At 39.2% G+C, this 20,074-nt stretch overlaps 1 protein-coding gene across 1 annotated transcript in view; it reads right to left on the bottom strand.

Moving 5' to 3' along the window:
• Positions 1-20,074, bottom strand: part of TTC8 (tetratricopeptide repeat domain 8) — a 62,890-nt gene that overhangs the window by 21,381 nt on the left and 21,435 nt on the right. Inside the window, exons 4-9 of the mRNA XM_043473040.1 lie at positions 17,588-17,708; positions 16,216-16,279; positions 15,949-16,108; positions 15,638-15,727; positions 13,134-13,178; positions 7,933-8,018 (exon numbers count right to left, since the gene is read on the bottom strand). Coding sequence (XP_043328975.1) covers positions 7,933-8,018; positions 13,134-13,178; positions 15,638-15,727; positions 15,949-16,108; positions 16,216-16,279; positions 17,588-17,708 — 566 coding nt within the window. The remainder of the gene's footprint in view (positions 1-7,932; positions 8,019-13,133; positions 13,179-15,637; positions 15,728-15,948; positions 16,109-16,215; positions 16,280-17,587; positions 17,709-20,074) is intronic.

Here is a 20,074-nt window from a genome sequence, read left to right as displayed (position 1 = left end):
AGAGCCTCCATTTTATTGGAAGAACTGAAGATGACATTTCTTTGAAAACATCTTCTGAGATAAAAGCCCATTTTTAAAAACTGAGGTACTGGGTTGGCCAAAAGGTTCATTCAGTCTTTTTCGTAAGATGGCTCTAGTAGTGCATAATTGTCTTTAACTTCATTCAAAATAATTTTGTTAGGCTGTATTGTTGACAGCTGTCATGTCAGTGTGAGTTTAAAAAAAAAAACAAAAACATCAAAACTGGTGAATTTTTGTGTAGTCATTTTAATACTGAAGATAGAAGAAAAAACCAACATTTTCAGATTATTATGCTTTATTATTTCAAGAAAGATAAAAAAATGCAACTGAAATGCAAAAAAATAAAAAATAAAAAAGCAGCATATGGAGAAGGTGCTGTGACTGTTCAAATGAGTCAAAGCTGGTTTGTGAAGTTCCATCCTGGAGATTTCTCACTGGACGGTGTTCCGTGGTCACGTACACCTGTTGAAGTTGACAGCAATCAAACTGACACATCCATTGAGAACAATCTATGTTATCCCATGCAGGAGATAGCCGACATGCTCAAACTATCTAAACCAAGTGCTGAAAATCAGTTATATCAGTGTGGTATGTTAATCATTTTGATGTCTGGGTTCCACATAAGTTGAGCAGAAAAAAATCTTCTTGACTGGATTTCTGATGCACTTCTTTGTTTGATGACCAGGCAAAAACTGTTACAGCGTGGCTGAGTAGTTCTGATTCCTCCACCATATTCACCGGACATTCCACCTTTGGATTTCCATTTATTTTGGGTTTTACAAAGTTCTCTTAATGGAAAAAGATTTCAATTCCCTGGGAGACTGTAAAAGACACCTGAAACAGTTCTTTGCTCAAAAAAACAAAGTTTTAGGAAGATGGAATTATGAAGTTGCCTAAAAACTGGCAGGAGGTAGTGGAACAGAATGGTGAATACACTGTTCAATAAAGTTCTTGGTGAAAATGAAAAATGTGTCTTTCATTTTTAATTTAAAAAAACAGAAGGAACTTTTTGGCCAACTCAATATAATTGCCATACAACAGTATGTTAATTTCAGGCATATAACATAATAATCTGATATTTGTATACCTTGCAAGATGTTCACCACAGTAAGTCTAATTAACATCCATCACCACACACAGTTACAGAATTTTTTTCTTGTGATAAGAACTTATAAGTTTCACTTTGCCAGAAAATTTCAAACACACAATACAGCATTATTAACTATCGCTGACATGCTGTGTGTGACATTCCCACAACTCACTTATTTTATAACTGATATCTGTGCCTTGTGACTCCCTATAACAACCTGCCCTCCTCTACTCTCAGCCTCAGGCAACTAGCAATCTGTTCTATCTACGAACTTGTTTTTTTTTTTTTAGATTCCTCATATAACTGTTCAGTTCAGCTCAGTCGCTCAGTTGTGTCCAACTCTTTGCGACCCCATGGACTGCAGCACGCCAGGCCTCCCTGTCCATCACCAACTCCCAGAGTTTACCCAAACCCATGTCCATCGAGTCGGTGATGCCATCCAACCATCTCATCCTCTGTCGTCCCCTTCTCCTCCTGCCTTCAAGCTTTCCCAGCATCAGGGTCTTTTCTTTTCTTTTATTTATTTATTTTATTTATTTATTTTTTCATTTATTTTTATTAGTTGGAGGCTAATTACTTTACAATATTGTAGTGGGTTTTGTCATACATTGACATGAATCAGCCATGGAGTTTTTTCAAATGAGCTGGCTCTTCGCATCAGGTGGCCAAAGTATTGGAGTTTCAGCTTCAGCATCAGTCCTTCCAATGAACACCCAGGACTGATCTCCTTTAGGATGGACTGGTTGGATCTCCTTGCAGTCCAAGGGACTCTCAGGAGTCTTCTCCAACACCACAGTTCAAAAGCATCAAGTCTTTCGCACTCAGCTTTCTTTACAGTCCAACTCTCACATCCATATATGACCACTGGATAAACCATAGCCTTGACTAGACAGACCTTTGTTGGCAAAGTAATGTCTCTGCTTTTTAATATGCTGTCTAGGTTGGTCATAACTTTCCTTCCAAGGAGTAAGCGTCTTTTAATTTCATGGCTGCAATCACCATCTGCAGTGATTTTGGAGCCCAGAAAAATAAAGTCTGACACAGTTTCCACTGTTTCCCCATCTATTTGCCATGAAGTGATGGGACCAGATGCCATGATCTTAGTTTTCTGAATGCTGAGCTTTAAGCCAACTTTTTTACTCTCCTCTTTCACTTTTATCAAGAGGCTCTTTAGTTCTTCACTTTCTTCCATAAGGGTGCTGTCACCTGCATATCTGAGGTTATTGATATTTCTCCCGGCAATCTTGATTCCCGCTTGTGCTTCATCCAGCACAGCGTTTCTCATGATGTACTCTGCATATAAGTTAAATAAGCAGGGTGACAATATGCAGCCTTGACGTACTCCTTTTCCTATTTGGAACCAACCAGTCTGTTGTTCCACGTCCAGTTCTAACTGTTGCTTCCTGACCTGCATACAGGTTTCTCAAGAGGCAGGTCAGGTGGTCTGGTATTCCCATCTCTTGAAGAATTTTCCAAGGTTTATTGTGATCCACACAGTCAAAGGCTTTGGCACAGTCAATAAGGCAGAAATAGGTGCTTTTCTGGAACTTTCTTGCTTTTTCAATGATCCAACAGATGTTGGCAATTTGATCTCTGGTTCCTCTGCCTTTTCTAAATCCAGCTTGAACATCTGGAAGTTCACGGTTCATGTACTGTTGAAGTCTGTCTTGGAGAATTCTGAGCATTACTTTGCTAGCGTGTGAGATGAGTGCAATTTTGCAGTAGTTTGAACATTCTTTGGCATTGCCTTTCTTTGAGATTGGAGAAGGAAATGGCAACCCACTCCAGTATCCTCACCTGGAAAATCTCGTGGACAGAGGAGCCTGGTGGGCTGCAGTCCATGGGGTCACAAAGAGTCAGGCACGACTGGGCAACTAACACTTACAGCACTTCTTAGGGATTGGAATGAAAACGGACATTTTCCAGTCCTGTGGCCACTGCTGAGTTTTCCAAATTTGGTGGTATATTGAGTGAAGCACTTTCACAGCATCATCTTTTAGGATCTGAAACAGCTCAACTGGAATTCCGTCACCTCCACTAACTTTGTTCGTAGTGATGCTTTGGTCCCTATAGCTCTGGTAATTTGGTTTGAAATCAGGGAATGTAATGCCTCCAGCTCTCTTTTTCTTTATCAAGATTGTTTTGGCTCTTCGGGGTCTGCTGTGGTTCCAATACAAGTTTTAGAACTGCTTGCTCTACTTCTGTGGAAAATGCCACTATAATTTTGATAGTGATTGCACTGAATCTGTAGATTGCTTCATGCACTATGGACATTTTAATAATAATAATTCTTCTAATCCAAGAATGTGAAATATCTTTCAATTTACTTGTGCCTTCATCAGTTTCTTTCACTAATATCTTACGGTTCTTGGTGTACAGGTATTTTCGTCTCTTTGGTTAAATTTATTCCTAGGTGTTTTATTATTTGATGGAATTGTAAATGGGCCTGTTTTCTTAATTTCTTTGTTATTAATGTATAGAAAGCAACAGATTTTGAATCCTGCAAGTTTACTGAATTCACTTATTATTTCCAACAGCTTTCTGGTGGAGTCTTTAGGATATTCTATATATAGTATCACATCTGCTATAAACAGAGACAGTTCTACTTCTTCTTTTCTGATGTGGATGCCTTTTATTTCTTCTTGTTGCCTAAATTCTCTGGCTAGGACTTCCAACAGTATGTTGAGTAACAACAGTGCCAGCAGGCATCCTTATCTCACCCTTCATTTAGGGAGCAAAAGCTTTCAACAGCAGTGAGTGTGACTTCAGCTGCGGGCTTGTGATTCACGGCCTTTACTATGTTGAGGTACATTCCTTCTATACCCACTTTGTTAGAAGTTTTTATCATAAATGGATGTTGGACTTCGTCAAATGCTCTCTCTGCATCTATTGAGATACTCAAATGATTTTTATACTTCATTTTGTTAATGCGATATATTACAATGATTTGCATATACTGAACCATCCTTACATACCTGGAATAAATCCCACTTACTCATAGCTATGATCCTTTTCATGCTCCTATTTCATTTATTTCTATCCTGATCTTTGTTATTTCCTTCCTTCTACTAACTTTGAGCTTCATTTGTTCTTCCCTTTCTAGTTACTTGAGGTGTAAAGTTAGGTTGTTTATTTGAGAATTTTCTTGGGTAGGCATTTATTGCTCAGAACTTCTCTCTTAAGGTGCAGCTTTTGATGCATTCCGTAAGTTTTGATGTGTTGTAATTCCAATTTTCACCTGTCTCAAGTTACCTTTTTTGACTCTGCATAAGCCCATTTTTAAACTCTAAACAATTTTGAGGTAAATAGTTAACTGCCACTTGAGTAATATAGCTATACCATTTTATTATTCCACAACATTTTCTTTCCCCTTTTCTTGTATCTGATACTGATTGTCCTAGTCTATGAATCTGAGATTTGTTCCTTGCTTAAATACAGCTGTCCTGATGTCAACACCCACTTCTGCCCAGGGAACATTATATTACCATGAAATCAATCGCTAAAGCACACTTCAGCCTGTCGTTAATAGATCTGTTGGGCTTTCTCATAACTACTCATCCCAGGCATCTGAGAGCTACTTAGGCACTTTATGATAATGCTTTTATTTATGAAATAAAGACAAAACAGTATACAATATGGTCCATTATGTTACTTCATTTAAAGGCTTGAAAGAATAGCTGTGTTCTTTTTTCCTAATCTAAACCTCAAGCACTGATATAACTATACCCAAAGAGATGTTGGACAATGTGGGACAAAGAGGTTAAAGTGATCCGAAAATCTGGCCTAAAGTTAGCAGATGTATGATGTGGTGGAAGCTCCTACTGCTTCAAAAGCTCTGCAACTTTTACAAGGAGTGTTCATAAAATGTTATCAGAGAACTCTGAAGTTCTGAAGAACAGCATATTTATACCCAGAGTTTCAACTGAACATTTAAGTTTTAAACATATGGCTGAAGTTGAATCACTGAATTCCATGAACACCTATTTAGTTTGCATATTTTTAACTAATAAGTTGTCTCTTGCAAAAATTAATTTTACAGGGATTACAATAAAAAGATACATATAAAAAAGAATATGAAAACAAACTAGATTTTAGAAAAAACAATGAAGAATAAAGAAATTAGAAAACAAACACGCAATCAGAGCTACTGAAGTGCCTGGAAACCAGAGAAAGGAAAGAAGGATGAATCATAGTGCTTTATTACTATACCCTTGCGAGATCATTTCCTCTAATTCTATCAAAAAGGAATTCACCACATGGGTTCTTGTGCAAAGGAAATGGAGTGGACGCCATGTATAGAGAACATCTAGGAATAATGAAAACATCAGTCAAGTTCATAAACAATGAACAATATCAAAGAGTCAGAGTCCAGAGATATTCTCCACCAACTGCCAAGTTTTTCTCTCCACTTTAATTCAATAAACATTGTCAAGGACCAACTGCATGCACATTTAATGATGTTAAGGAACTGCAAAAATGACGATAACAACCTTGTACTGAAGGCACCAATTAAGATCGAAACAAAACATATTTTAAAATAAATCTAATTGTATTAAGGCCAATGAGAAAACAAAAAGTACTTTGAGAGCACAAAGGAAGAACAAACCAAGTTTCAGCAAGGAACGAATGGGCAAGATTTCGACAGCAAGGTAGGGTGGGGTGGGGGTGAGGGGACATCTCTGATGGACGCAAACTCTCGGCACAAGCCCACAGGAAGGAACGTCCACATCATGTTAGGGGAATGCTGAGTTATTAGGTTTAACCAAAAAGGAAAACACAAGACAGAATGGGAGAAGTGAGAAACATGGGCAAAGCTATAGACTTGGACAAACTCACAGATGCCACACGTAAAATACAGATTTCATTTCAGAGGTAATGGAGATCAATCAAAGAATATTTGCAACAGTCACTGACAGTACATAGGAAGCCTTGAGTGGACAAGAAAATGGAGGAAGAAAACCTAGATAAGAAACTAATGTAGCAATTCACACAAATGACACTAAAAGCCAGGATCAGGGCACTGGAGTGGGACTGGCTAGTAAGGGAGCAACTGCAAAAGCCATTGCCCAGGAAGAACCAGGAGGACTCAGGGGTCATGAGCAGAGAGAGGGAAGCCGCCCTAGGTGCGCCCTCTGGTACCCACCCCTGACCTCGCCACTGAGAGGAAGGGGCCCTTCGTCTGGGCTCCCCCTGCACCCTGCACTTGCTTCTATCAGAACGCGAACCACGTTTGCAACTGATTCCTGTTCTCTCTCCTCCATTCAGTTGTAAACCGTTTAAAGGAGCTTCTCATTAAACATTTTACTGTGAGTGAACAAACAAATGAATGAGTGCTCAATACAGAAAGATGAGAAGTGTTCAAGGAAACAGAGGAGAATAATAATTAATATGACAAAATACACTCATTTAAATACCATCTTACATGGAGGAAAGGAAACAAGTTATGTTTTTCTTTCATTATTATAGATTTCTGAGAGTTTTGCTTAGAAGCTCAAGATTTCAAGCTTTCTTCAGAAATTATATTCATAAAAGCTTAATGTTATAATGATCCAAAATTACCTTTTAGCAGAAAATGCTTCCTCAATCTAACAGCAGGAAAAAATACTTTAGAGTTCTATGTGAAATATCTAAATGGAAAACAGTCTTAATTTCAACTAGAAAAATAAGCATCCTTTTTATTCTATTTATATATTTCCTTTTTCTCAGTGTTTAATAACTTAAGTTAGTAACTAAAGAATGATGCTCACAGTGACTAGTCTACCTTGTTTTTGAATAATAAAATACATTTATCTTTGTAAAATATAACTATTCATTTGATTTTTCAAATGCTCCAAGTGTATTTATTTTGGTATTAAGCAATGATTTCAGATCCTATTTACCAGTTCCTGTATAATATTCATAATAGTCATTATAACTTTTTTTGATTTCTCAATTGGCTTAAAAATGTGTTTAAAGGTTAAGTGAAGTAGTGTGAGAATGTTCAGATCCTAGAGAAACACCATGAGACTGTGCAAACAGTAAAAGAACTGGCATCAGAAAGCTGAGCTCAAATTCTAGTTCTGCTGCTGACAGGCTGCATGAAGCTGGGAAAGTCACTTTATCCTTCTGAGGCTCACGTCTTCTCATCTGGACAAAGGGCTACTAACAGCAGCTACCTCCAAAATGCCATAAGATTTGAGTGAGACAAGGTGATGTGTGGACCAGTTCTCTCTCAACCGTAAAGCACTTTACAGATGTGAGGCAGAAGAAGAAATGAAGATGTGAGAGTCAAGAGGAGTAGAGAACCAAGACTCGATTCTAATCCCAGGTCTGTTACTAACTGGTTCCTGATACAAATCAGTTTCTCTGGCCTCAGCTTCTTCATCTGAAAAGGGTGTGAGGGTCTCAAAGCGCCCCCTTCCCAGATCTAAAATTTCACTCTTCTAAAGGTGTCAGTTCTTAGTGCCATCATGTATGTGTGTGGTCAGTCACTCAGTCGTGCCCAACTCTCTGAGGCCCCATGGACTGCAGCACACAAGGCTCCTCTGTCTGTGGAATTTTCCAGGCAAGAATACTGGAATGAGCTGCCATTTCCTACTCCAGGGCATCTTCCCAACCCAGGGATTGAACACGTGTCTCTTGAGTCTCCTATACTGGCAGGCGGATTCTTTACCACTCGCTGGAAGCCATCACGTGATTGCTAAGCAAATGCTCTCTCAAGGAAGCCAGAGACACCTTGCTCACTTCTTCATGAGGAAATCCATCCCCGAGAAAAGGTTACTGGGTTTGAGACTCCAAAATATGTTGCTGCTTCAGCCTTTTACAAAGAATCTGAATTTTACCTGTGGTAACATTTTCCAAGCTGCACTTTCCACCACCAGTCCTTGTACTGAGAATGCTCCGTGGAAAGGGCAGCCAAATCCAAAGCCTTTGAAAAACAATTCATTTTCAATTAGGATTTTCTCTTCTGACAATAAGCAGAAACAATAAATAATGAAATAAACCATATAATTAGCATCAATCAAAACATGCATTAGCATCAGACAGAAACTCGAGTTGCTCATGTCTCCAGATGGCCCCACCAATTTTCCCTAAATAATCAGTTCCAGACCAGAGGGCTGACAGCAGATGAGAAGGAAACACTGATCAAAGGGAAGCAGATGTACAGTCTATCTGAATACAGCTTTAACTTACAAGGTACAAAACTGGTATTAAAAAATCTGTACGTTTTTATCCCCACCAAAACACTTTCAAACTTAGCGGCCATCAAGCCGTTACTGTGTAAGGTAGGCCCAAGCGCAGGACCCACTTTAAAGACAGATGTCAAGTAATCCTGAAGGTCAGACTTTGCTTGTGATGGACTGAAAAAGAGCTAACTGCTTTTGCATTCTATGTGTGCTTATGCCTTTCTCTCTAATGTCTTCTAGTTTGTCCCTTCTCGTGATTATTCAAGATCAGACAAAAATACCTAATTAAGAATTAGGATTCTATACCCAAAAAGCAGAAACCATTTGGACAAAGAGGAAGCAAATCAATCTTTATACAAATGTAAAGTTCACAGGAATCTGAAGCTCATGTAAAGATTTGGTAATTAGTTTAAAAAGAATTCTGATTTTTTATATAATACTTACTATCCTTTCTATTAAGGTTGAAAACCTTTTATTCTTTAGTCAGTGTTAACATCTTCACAATATCCAATAGCTCAGTTAAAGTAACTCTTAGATTTTCAGTTCTATAATCTCAGAAGTGAAATGAAAGTCCCTCAGTCATATCCGACTCTGTGTGACACCATGGACTATAGCCTGCCAGGCTCCTCTGTCCATGGAATTCTCCAGGCCAGAATACTGGAGTGGGTAGCTGTTCCCTTCTCCAGGGGATCATCCCAACTCAGGGACTGAACCCAGGTTTCCCACATGGCAGGCAGATACTTTACCATCTGAGCCACCAGGGAAGCCCATAATCTCAGAATGTATCCCATATTATTGTTCATTTCTTCATATTAACTCTTATCTGAAATGAACGCCAAAAGAGTTCCTTGAAGCTTCGGCTGCAAAATTAATAACTTTCCTTGTGTTCCCCATCTTCCCTCACTCCAGGGGAGACTTCTAAATATGAAAACTATTTATAAAGGAATGGTGTCACATGCTGAGGTTCTAATGGACTTGAAAAACCAACATCTCTACTTGAAAGCTATGGAAATTAAAAAGAAGCTAGAGATAAAAGTGGAAGTGAAAAATGAGGGGAGAAAAAGGCATTATTTCAATTATCATTATCTCTAGAAATACCAGAAAACCATATTTCAATCAGCTCAGTTCAGGAGTGCATTGTAAATATCTGAATAATATTCATTTTAACTTAATCTTTTAGACCTGTTACAGCAAACAAATCAGATTCACTTTCAGATTTAATATAACATTCTATTTTTCATAAAAATATGTCATTCTGAGTTTTTTTACATATTCTAATTTTCCAAGATTAGATTTAGTGCTGACTACAGGCTGCTGATTTTGCTTTCAGATATAGTTCCCATATAGGACTCACATGCCCACATATTTGTCTAAGCCAATCAGGGAAATTATCATGAATTACAGACATAGAATAAAAATGGTAAAAATTACATATTAATGATCACTCTTCATTTGATGACTGAGGCTACACTACACAAAACCACCATTATGATTTCAAATGGACCCTACGTTCCCTGAGAACAGGCACCCACTTCTTACACATCTTTGTTGTTCTTGAATGGTGACGTGCTGTTGAGACCCTCAAGCATTAATTTTATTCTTTACCTCTGATTTATGCTGAAAATAGCTCAGGAATCAAACAAAACTGTCATAGTAATAAGATGCATAATTAAAAGCTATTAACATTTTTTAATTTTAAGGAGGTGATAGAAGAGCTATATTTCTTTAAAGTCTTTGCCAGCTTTTTAAAATAAATGACTATATACTTCTATTTCAGGATCTTTGAATAATCTAATCAATCTAATATCTAGCTATTAATAAAGACCTACAAGGTTATAAATAAAAGGCATAAGTTTATAAAAGTCCCTAGGAACAGGGAGCCTTGGCAGATCTCTACAACAAAACGCTTGTGAATACATCCAGCTAGGTGTTCCAGGGACTCTCCTAAGTAATAGTTGGAAACAGTGCTCCCAAGTACCAAAGTTTAAAAAAAGTCTTTCATTCGCTATTGTGAGAGCTGTGACAACGTCAGCATTATGAAATTAAAGAGCATGTGGAAATAAAGACCCCAGAATCACCAATCCACATGCCACCTCAGTTTTGTCGACATTGCCAACACTGCCCCACAAAGGAAGAGCGTTATTAAGAACCCAAAAGCAGAAACAGTTTTCCATAAAACAAATTCTCTTTTTCAATGTAGTTCCTATTCCTCACTAACATTATGTGAATGCCAAGATGTAGAACATCTTCAAGATGAAGCTATTAATAAGAACATCATCACCATGACCCTTAGTCGGTGTTTGATCTATCAGCTTTCTGAACCCATCGCCTACAACTCTTCCCATTCTCAGACTTCACTCCAGCCACACCGGCCTCCTCGTCGTTCCTTAAACAATCCAAGAATGATAACACCCAGGCCTCTGCAGTCAGTCTTTCCGACTCACATGCCCTTCCTCCACCGAACCATCTGGTTCATCTTCCTTCCTTCAGGCCTCTGTTTAAATGTCTTTTTGGAGTGAACTTTACCAACAGCCTTCTAAGTGCAAGTAAAGTCACTCAGTCGTGTCCGACTCCTTGCGACCCGAAGAAGTGTAGCCCACCAGGCTCCTCCGCCCATGGGATTCTCCAGGCAAGAATACTGGAGTGGACTGCCATTTCCTTCTCCAGGGGATCTTCCCAACCCAGGGATCGAACCCGGGTCTCCTGCATTGCAGGCAGATTCTTTACCATCTGAACCACCAGGAAAGCAACCACCTTCTACCTCATCTAAAATAGTATCATCCTCCCTGCCATTATCTATTCCCTTCCCTGGTTTCCCTGCTTTATTTTTATACTACTTATCCCATGACATTCTATATATTTTTTTAAATTTGCTAACTGTCTCCATTCCTTGCCCAACCAGAACGTACTCTCCAAAAGAGCAGAGATTTTGTCTGTTTGCTTCACCCTGTAGTTTCAGGGCCTGGGACCGTACCTGGCACACTGCAGCGGGTCAGAATGTGTAGGAAGAAAGAATAAACATCTCTGCAATAAATGAATCAATCTTCAACAAGTCAAGAAATCTATCATCTAGTAATTACAAACATTTACTCATTTCTAAAAGGGGATGGTATCTGAATGTTTCTTTTTAATGACAATATAACTATATGGTTTCATATATCACCCTATAATGCTCTGACCAGCTTTATATGAAGGGAAAATGGCGTGGACCGTACTTACTTTTATCCACAGCAATGTGCCTGGTTTCTCAGTCGCTCCAACCTTAGTTTCTCTTCTCTCTATGTGACCACATCCACCACCACTTTCTTAGGATTAACTACCATACTCAGCGCATCTGGCCCGGGCTCTCACCTACATTTTAGGGGCACAGCTTCTGATACGTGCAGTGGCATCTCCACCTGGATCGGCTTTCACAAGTTCAGACTGAAGATGCCTTCCGGTGAGTTATTCAGCTCTTTACAGTCTAACCTCCTTCCCTAAGAACCCCATGTCTGTCAGTAAAACAATCGCTCACAGCATCTTCAGGAGGCAGTTGTGACCCAGCGCTCTCCTTTGTCCACCACACCAAATCCAGCATCACATTCTGTCACTTCTTTCTGACAATGCCTCAGAACGCTCCCACTATTGAGGATGTGGCTTATTTCTTTCTCATTCCATACTCTCGTCATGTTTTTACCCTTCTTTTACATTTTCTCCCTCCCTTTCCAAAAAAATCTTACTGGATTTTTACTAATATCATCCCCTGATTTTTCCCCTTGATATCTGGTAATAACATCACAACCTGGCAATTACCTTTCTAACTGTTTCATCATGTCAATTTTATTTCCTCAGCTAGATTACATGGCTTACAGAGGCAGGAAAAAATGTATTTTTAAATAGCATAATGGTTGACACATAGAAAACACAACTGAGAAAAATGCTTTTGTCTCCCTGCATACTTAATACATAGGTATAAAGCTGTTTCTGTGAATAAAAGAATGACAGAAAATACTGTCATTAGACACTGTAGAATTAACTACATTTGATCTGACAAAATTTGTGAAGGTACTGCTCATTTGCATACTAGCATGTGAAAATTACCACAAATGGAGAAGTCATATGCATATAACCTTAAAATTCTCTGTTAAAAGGCTACCAAAATGCTTGATTATTGATTACTGCTGAATTTGGGTGATGATTGACGCAGGTTCATTACACTCTCGTTATATAGTCTACCTGCACATGTTTGAAATTTTCTATCACAAAATGTTGAAGGGGAGAGATAGGAACATTACCAAAAAAAAAAGAAATACAGCATTAATGGGCAGATTCTTTACCACTACGCCACCAGGGAAGTCCAATACAGGTGTCAGTAAACCTATAATCACTATATAAACCAAAGAAGAAAATTGACCCACCATGCTATTAGTATAAAAAATAAAGTTTAATGAAAACATATCATGCAGCATTCCCAGTTACCCACACCTTGCCCTTTAATGGAGATCTGTGACCCTACGGACCAGGCACAAGTCTTACTACTTCTGTGTGTGTGTGGGTCGCTCAGTCGTGTCTGACTCTTTGCGACCCCGTGGACTGTAGCCCACCAGGCTGCTCTGGTCCATGGGATTCTCCAGGCAAGAGTACTGGAATGGGTTGCCATCTCCTTCTCCATACTACTTCCATAGTTATACAAATTTTCCTACTAAAACTAACAGTGGATTTGAAAGTATGAGTAATTCTTCAATCTTTAATAATTCCAGCTGTTTATAAGGTAATAAATTTAAAAAAAAATAAGGTAATAAATAGGACATTTCCAAATCTAAATCCCCCAAATCAGAAAAATTACATTTAAAAAATAGTACAAATTCAAAACTTACAGTCTTAACATCATTTTCATGATGAAAGATATACTCAAACAGAGCCTGTGAAGAAAAAATACAAAAAATACATTATATTTTATTTTAATGAAGGTCCTGTATTGTTATAGCAAAACCCAAAGGCTATTTCGATAGCAGCTGGATTGAACCAAAATAACAAAGTCTTCTAAAGTGCCTGGAATTTATAAGTAAAGGGTATATCCATACATTTGTTACAATCACTCATTTAAAAACAAGGCTACTTATAACTGATGCCTGTTTTTAAAAATATGAACTGGAAAGTTCAAGAATACGAACTGGAAAGCTCAACAGTTTTTTTCATATTACACATTCTATTTTATCAGAAAGAGACAAATGAAAAGACCAATCTTAGGACTGTCATAAAACTGCAGGTATTATACAGTGATTGTGATGTTAATAATGACACCTCAGACATGGGAAAATCTGGAAGCTCTTTCTGAAACAAAGTGGAGTTTAACTGCAAAGTAAGATGTTTTTCCTAATATGCAGATGTCTCTATGTGCAGCAAGGCTGAGAACCATTATTCTAATATTGCCCCCAATTCATCTGGATAAATAAGCATCTACCGGACTACCTCTTGGTGATACTATACTTATCCATAAATACCATTATTTTATACTTGCAAAGTGTACACTTCTACCCCTGGAATATATCAAGGTTATTAACAGAGATGACTTAGAAGTAACCAAAAACAAGAAAAAATAAATCAAGATAAGGCCCTCTTTGAAAAATCTATTCCTAATTCTCCATTTGTTCAGTCATTTTTTAAAAAGTTATGAGTACAGCTCGTGTCCTGATAAGTTAAGTCAAGGCAAGCTGGAGACCAAAGATAGAGAAACTTGGCATTATTTCCACAACACATTAAGTAAGTGCAAAATCTAGTTTGGTTTGAATTTCATAACATAAACCAGGTCTGTCCTGGAAGTATCCTAACTTAACTGAGGGGAAATGCCTCCACTGACTACAATCCCTGGTTAGTAAACAGCAATGGTATCAAGTAGCCAATGAGTCACCTCTAATAAATGGCCTGAAAAGATAAGCAATCAGATATTCCTCATAAAGGTAAGAGAAATAAGTAAAACTTTATGACTCTGCTAAATCAAGTTGTTTAGACCACTATCAAATAAGGAACAAAGAAAAGTATCATTGGCATTGTGACAGTCTGATTTCCTTTTTACCAGCTAGCATTCCTTTTTCTGACTTAAGTTTCAATCTGTATGGCTAGAGTTCTTTTTCGCCTTCCCTAGAATGTTTGTCGCTCAGTCGTGTCCGACTGTTTTTGACTCCATGGACTATACAGTCCATGGGATTCTCTAGGCCAGAATACTGGAGTGGGGAGCCTTTCCCTTCTCCAGGGGATCTTCCCAACCCAGGGATCAAACCCAGGTCTCCTGCTTTGCAGGCGGATTCTTTACCGGCTGAGCCACAAGGAAAGTCCCTAAAATGTTTAACATTTAGTAAATATGTTAAACGCCAGAAGAACTGATAATAGGAGTGAAATCAGCACTCATGCACAGAATTCACGGAGATTACAGCTAAAAACCTGAGCTAGGCTTATACCAGTTTCTGGAAGCTAACTGCTCCTGGCTCTGAATTATTCTATGCTCACCTTCAAATTTTTTTCTACTGGAAAGGTCATGAACATCCTTCTTCCTATTCCTCCCCCTCTCCCTTCTCTCTCTCTATCATTCTTTCTCTTTAATTTAGAAAAGAATTTAATAGTTAGAATTACTAATGTAGTTGGCTTGCCATTGTCTGGCTTAAGTAATCTTCATTGAGATACTGGATTAATTACTAATTAGAAAGAAAACATTTTTCTATCTTCTTTTTGATAGTTCTAAATTCCTATGAGGATAGAAAATTATTTTTCTGAGAATAGTCCAAGCTAAAAAAGAAAAATACACACACACACAGATGACCCCCTAAACGTCATTACCCAAAGACAGTGCTGTGTATCTGCTTTCTTTGTTATGAATTGCTATTCTTTATTAGGAGAAAACAAACTTCTTATTATGATAGTATATATGCTTTATTTCTGATTGAGTTTATTAATTAAACATTTCCATTTCAATCAAGGTAAAGTCTTTTTTCTTCACAAATTTTTATCCATTTCCTGCAATGCTATTATAAGTCCCTCATAGCTCAGTTGGTAAAGAATCCACGTGCAATGCAGGAGACCCTGGTTCGATTCCTGGGCCAGGAAGATCCGCTGGAGAAGGAATAGGCTATACCCACTCTTGGGCTTCCCTTGTGGCTCTGCTGGTAAAGAATCCGCCTGCAATGCAGGGGACTTGGGCTCAAACTCTGGGTTGGGAAGATCCCCTGGAGAAGGGAAGGGTTACCCACTCCAGTATTCTGGCCTGGAAAACTCCATGGACTGTATAGTCCATGGGGTCGCAAAGAGTCGGACACAACTGAGTGAAGCGACTTTCACTTTCACTTTGAGCATCACTTCATAACATAAAATAACTTTAAGAACATACCTTTGCCAATTTAGGTTTCTGGGCATATTTTGTTAAATTCAGTCTAGATAAATTTATAAAAGGTCCATCAGGACTTGTAAGCATGGAAGCCTGTGGGGAGAAGTAACAGAACAAGAAAAACTGAAACTTTCTCTTGAAACAAAAATTGAATTTAACGTGCATAAAATTATAAAGCCAACACAGGTAAAAAAGAATCACCTTCAAAAATCTTCCATATAATTCCCTACTATAAAAAGAGTGGAGAATAATGATGTCACATTACATAAATTACTTTGGTCATCCAAGGCTAAGGTGCAGCCACCAGAACTTACCGTTCCCAGCCTGACAAACCTCCCAGATGAGCTGGCAATGGGGCGGGCAGTGTAGGCGGTCCTCGGCATCCTGATGGCCTGCTCCAAAGTGCCTGGCCTTCCGCTCTGCGTGCCGGACCTCAGACAACCTGTAATGGGTCTTCCAGCCTGAGTGATCGGCCTGTGAGGATCGTAAATCGTTAAAATACCACGAAGATCGAGAAAGGAAGGTTCTCATACAGTCTGGTCGGTATTTAGCGGGATGAAACAGGAGTGTAGTGAACATACCTGACCGTGGGGCTAGGCCCTCCTGTCTGATTAGTTCCAGGGAGTTTCAGAGATGTTCCAGGACCTAGGAGATCAGATGACAAGTTCAATTCATATATTATTTATTAATCTGTAAAAACTGTCCACTAACGCAATTTTCACAAGTGTGCTGGCCTGATGAAAAAGACCTTAATAACAAGAACTGCACCTAGTAACGTGTGTTTGATTAGTATTTATTGAGTACCAATGTTACTTTTGTTATCACATTTAATCTTCACACTAATTCTATAAGGTAGGTAGTACTAACCCATTTAGCCAAGGCTTAGAGACTTAGGTAAACAGGTCAACCTGCCAGCATTCACACTCAAAACAAGACAGGCTCCAAAGCTCTGACTCATCAAAACGAGAGTTCTATACTCCCAGGCAGTGCTCGTGGTAAAGATCCCACCTGCCAATGCAGGTAAGACGTAAGAGACCCAGCTTCGATCCCTGGGTTAGGAAGATCCCCTGGAGAAGGAAACAGCAACCCACTCCAGTATTCTTGCCTGGAGAAACCCGTGGATAGAGAAGCCTAGCGGGCTGCAGTCCACAGGGTCGTGCGGAGCCGAACACGACTGAAGCGACTTAGCAGCAGCATACTCATAGTTTATTTTTCATACAAACTTCTTCTCCCAAGAAAAGATCATTTACCCCCAATATCTAGAGTTTAGATATTTTAACTCCAAAAGACCAAATGACAGAGAAAAGAGACACTTTAAAACAGCTATTACCTTCCAAACACATATAAATGACTGACCACTGTCGCAACTAAGAAATTACCAGCAAGACCACCGCATGTCATGGTAATCATCCAGCGCCATTCACAGCAGCACAGCTGCAAGCCGGGACTGGGCCGCTGTGACCGTCGTGATGGGCATTCTCTGCCAAGCCAAGCACTCGCTCCCCCACCTCACATCACGCATCACAGCAAAGCATCTTCAGTTACTTCAAGGGAGTGATGCTTTCAAATGGTCAGTTTTTCAAAAACCCTTTTAGAACATTTCTGTTGTTCGGATGCTCCCTGTGTTTACAGACTCTTGGATAAACAATCTTTTGTTGTACCAGATCAGACTGAATGCATTTTTATGAAACATTTTAAAACTTGTAATATAATTTCTATTGAAAAATAGTTACACATCAATCTCATACTTTGAGATAATATAATTGAATTGTGTTTTTGTACTATTTAGGCAGAATAGAGGCCATTTACTTGACGTAATATTTTTTCACATATAGACATCTTTCATGTATATAATGTCTTATTTTTATTACAACAAAAAAAAAAGTATATAGAGAGCATATTCCGCCTCCTAATGGCATTTCATTTACTTAACTGAAAATAATCAATACTTACGGGGAACTTGAGCAATAGCATTCTCATCCAGCATCATTTCTGCGATTCCATTCTGATCTACGTCAATTTCATCTACGTACACCATTTCAGTCAGCGCTCGCGCTTTCAAAATCCAGGCCGCCTAAAAAGCATGGATAAGATAAAGCATGTCTTAACTCGCACTGGAAGTAGTGCAAAGCCTGCAGAAGCTAACCATCCTTTATTATTATCTAATCTTTATCAAGCATATTTACCACACAATGCGTAATACTGATTTAAAGGGCTATGTCTAGAAACTAATGCAAGAAGACAGTGTCATTATTAACCAAGAAACAACCTCTATGTATCAATCACCTAGCAAACAACAGTGTGGTCATTACCTAGCACTCTTCTGACACATCTTTTTATACGTGAAAGAAGATCTTTATAGAAAATTTTACTAGTAATTTGAAAACAAAGGAATAAAGCTGCAACCACAGTGTTCTGTCTTCCTCCTTCAGAGCCAAGTCCTTCATGAAAACTTTCCTGATGGTTGAACTCTAAACCTACTTCCCTCTTATCTTTCTCATAAAGCAGTCTCTTCATACCTGTATTATTATGTATGTACCATATTTGACAAACACTGTAATTCCCTCCCATCCCCCAGAACACAAGCTTTTTTACCTTGTTCACTTTGAATTTTCCATAACACCTATGGTTTTTGTACACAATAGGTATTTCAAAACTGTTGACTCGAACTAAGATCAATTTTTGCCACTTTTTAGTAACTAATCAACACAATCTCAGGTGTTTTATGATCTAGTCAGTAGAAACCCTGGTAGAAAAGTGGAAGAAAAAAAAATGGAAAAGATAATTAAAGAGTCTAGAAAGTATCTTACCAGCTTTGCTTTACCTTGAGAAATCAGATGTAAAGCTGTGCACAACTGAATACCTTATTAAAAATTTAAAACTGCTTGAACAGAAAAGTCTACCTTTCTGCCTCAATAGAAAAGTGAAAGTCGCTCAGTCGTGTCCAGCTCTTTGGGACCCGCATGGACTGTAGCCCACCAGGCTCCTCTGTCCATGGGATTCTCCAGGCAAGAACACTGGAGTGAGCTGCCATGCCCTCCTCCAGGGGATCTTCCCGACCCAGGGATCAAGCCCGGGTCTCCTGCATTACGAGTAGATTCTTCACCGTCTGAGCCACCAGGGAGGCCCAAACATTTATTAAACATTTAAAACTGCTTCAACAGAAAAGTCTGCCTTTCTGCCTCAGTAGAAGCAGAGAGCAGGAGAGGTTGGTGCCCTGTGGCAGCTGTGGGAGGAGGGCACCCTTGAAGCTGCAGTACCCGACCGACTCTGAAGTGGAGAGGAGCAAGCAGCAAGGACAGTGGTTAGGCCTCATCGCCCTAGGAGCTGGGCTGTGAAGCAAGCTGCAGGCGGACAAAGGGACAGAGAGAGGAACCGACGGAGGTGACAAGAGGTCCAAAGGGCCCTCATCAAGGTCTCGAGATGTGCTCAGTCATCAGCGTGTGCTGACGGAGCACCTCGTTACATAGCATCGCACGACAGGTTCTGAGAAGAAAATGTGGATCCTAATTTCCCTGAACGTCATCACCTGCTGGATTAAACGGCAGGGCCAAGGAGTGCATGACACATGACGAATGAGCGACAAGGACAACAGCTTGACCAGAATTAGAAAGGAGAGCTCCTCTTGTGGGCTGAAGTAACTGGAATGTCTGTTTTTAAAAAATTATTAAAGAAAAGAATAAAAGAAAGTCCTCAGGCTTTCGTTTCAATGGGAACAAAGAAGGATGACTTCACAACATATTTAGGGTCCTCGAGTGAAATTACACTTGACTAGATTACTGGATTTGGGGCTTGTACTTTTCTGGCTGAAGTTTACTGGATTCTTATCAGAAAACTTAGAATAAAATATTTCAAATGTTATGTGTAAATTCAGCACAATTGAATGGGCAGAATATGGGCCCAAAGAACTGATTTGTTTGTTAAAAAACAAAAAAGTCAACTTCAGGTAGAACTGCATCTAACTGTGAGAGCCACCAACATGTAGAAACCTTCTGAGATTTTCACTCACAAAAAAGATTAGGAAAGCTGCCAGATCTATACAACAGTCCTCAGGGGTCACAGAAGTTGTCAATGGCTTGGACTTATAGTTTAACTTTGAGGATGAATGTAAGTAATCCTGATTTATCTCTAAGTCTTCACAGTTTATGCTGCCCTGCAAGTATCAGAAGGCTTTCATTTTTCAAAAGGGTATTCTTTGCTCAGCACACCCTGGCGGACAGGAAGGACTGTGGCACTTTCTGTTCACACAGGAAAGTGAGACACGGGCCTCACTGCTTCCTCCTCACATTCCCAGGGGGCACACACTGCATCCCAGGTCCTGAGAACAGGGCTGCGTAAGCCACAGCCCAGGATCTAGCTCGTAAGAATTTCAGTGTTACAGGGAAAGAATAAAAACAAAAATCCGGAACATGGCAGAGAAAGGCAGCCAACTGCCTTGTC

Source organism: Cervus canadensis, chromosome 6, assembly GCF_019320065.1.
Source record: "Cervus canadensis isolate Bull #8, Minnesota chromosome 6, ASM1932006v1, whole genome shotgun sequence".
NCBI lineage: Eukaryota > Metazoa > Chordata > Mammalia > Artiodactyla > Cervidae > Cervus > Cervus canadensis.
Note: the sequence above shows the minus strand (reverse complement) of the source record. Positions and strands in the feature narration are given on the sequence as shown.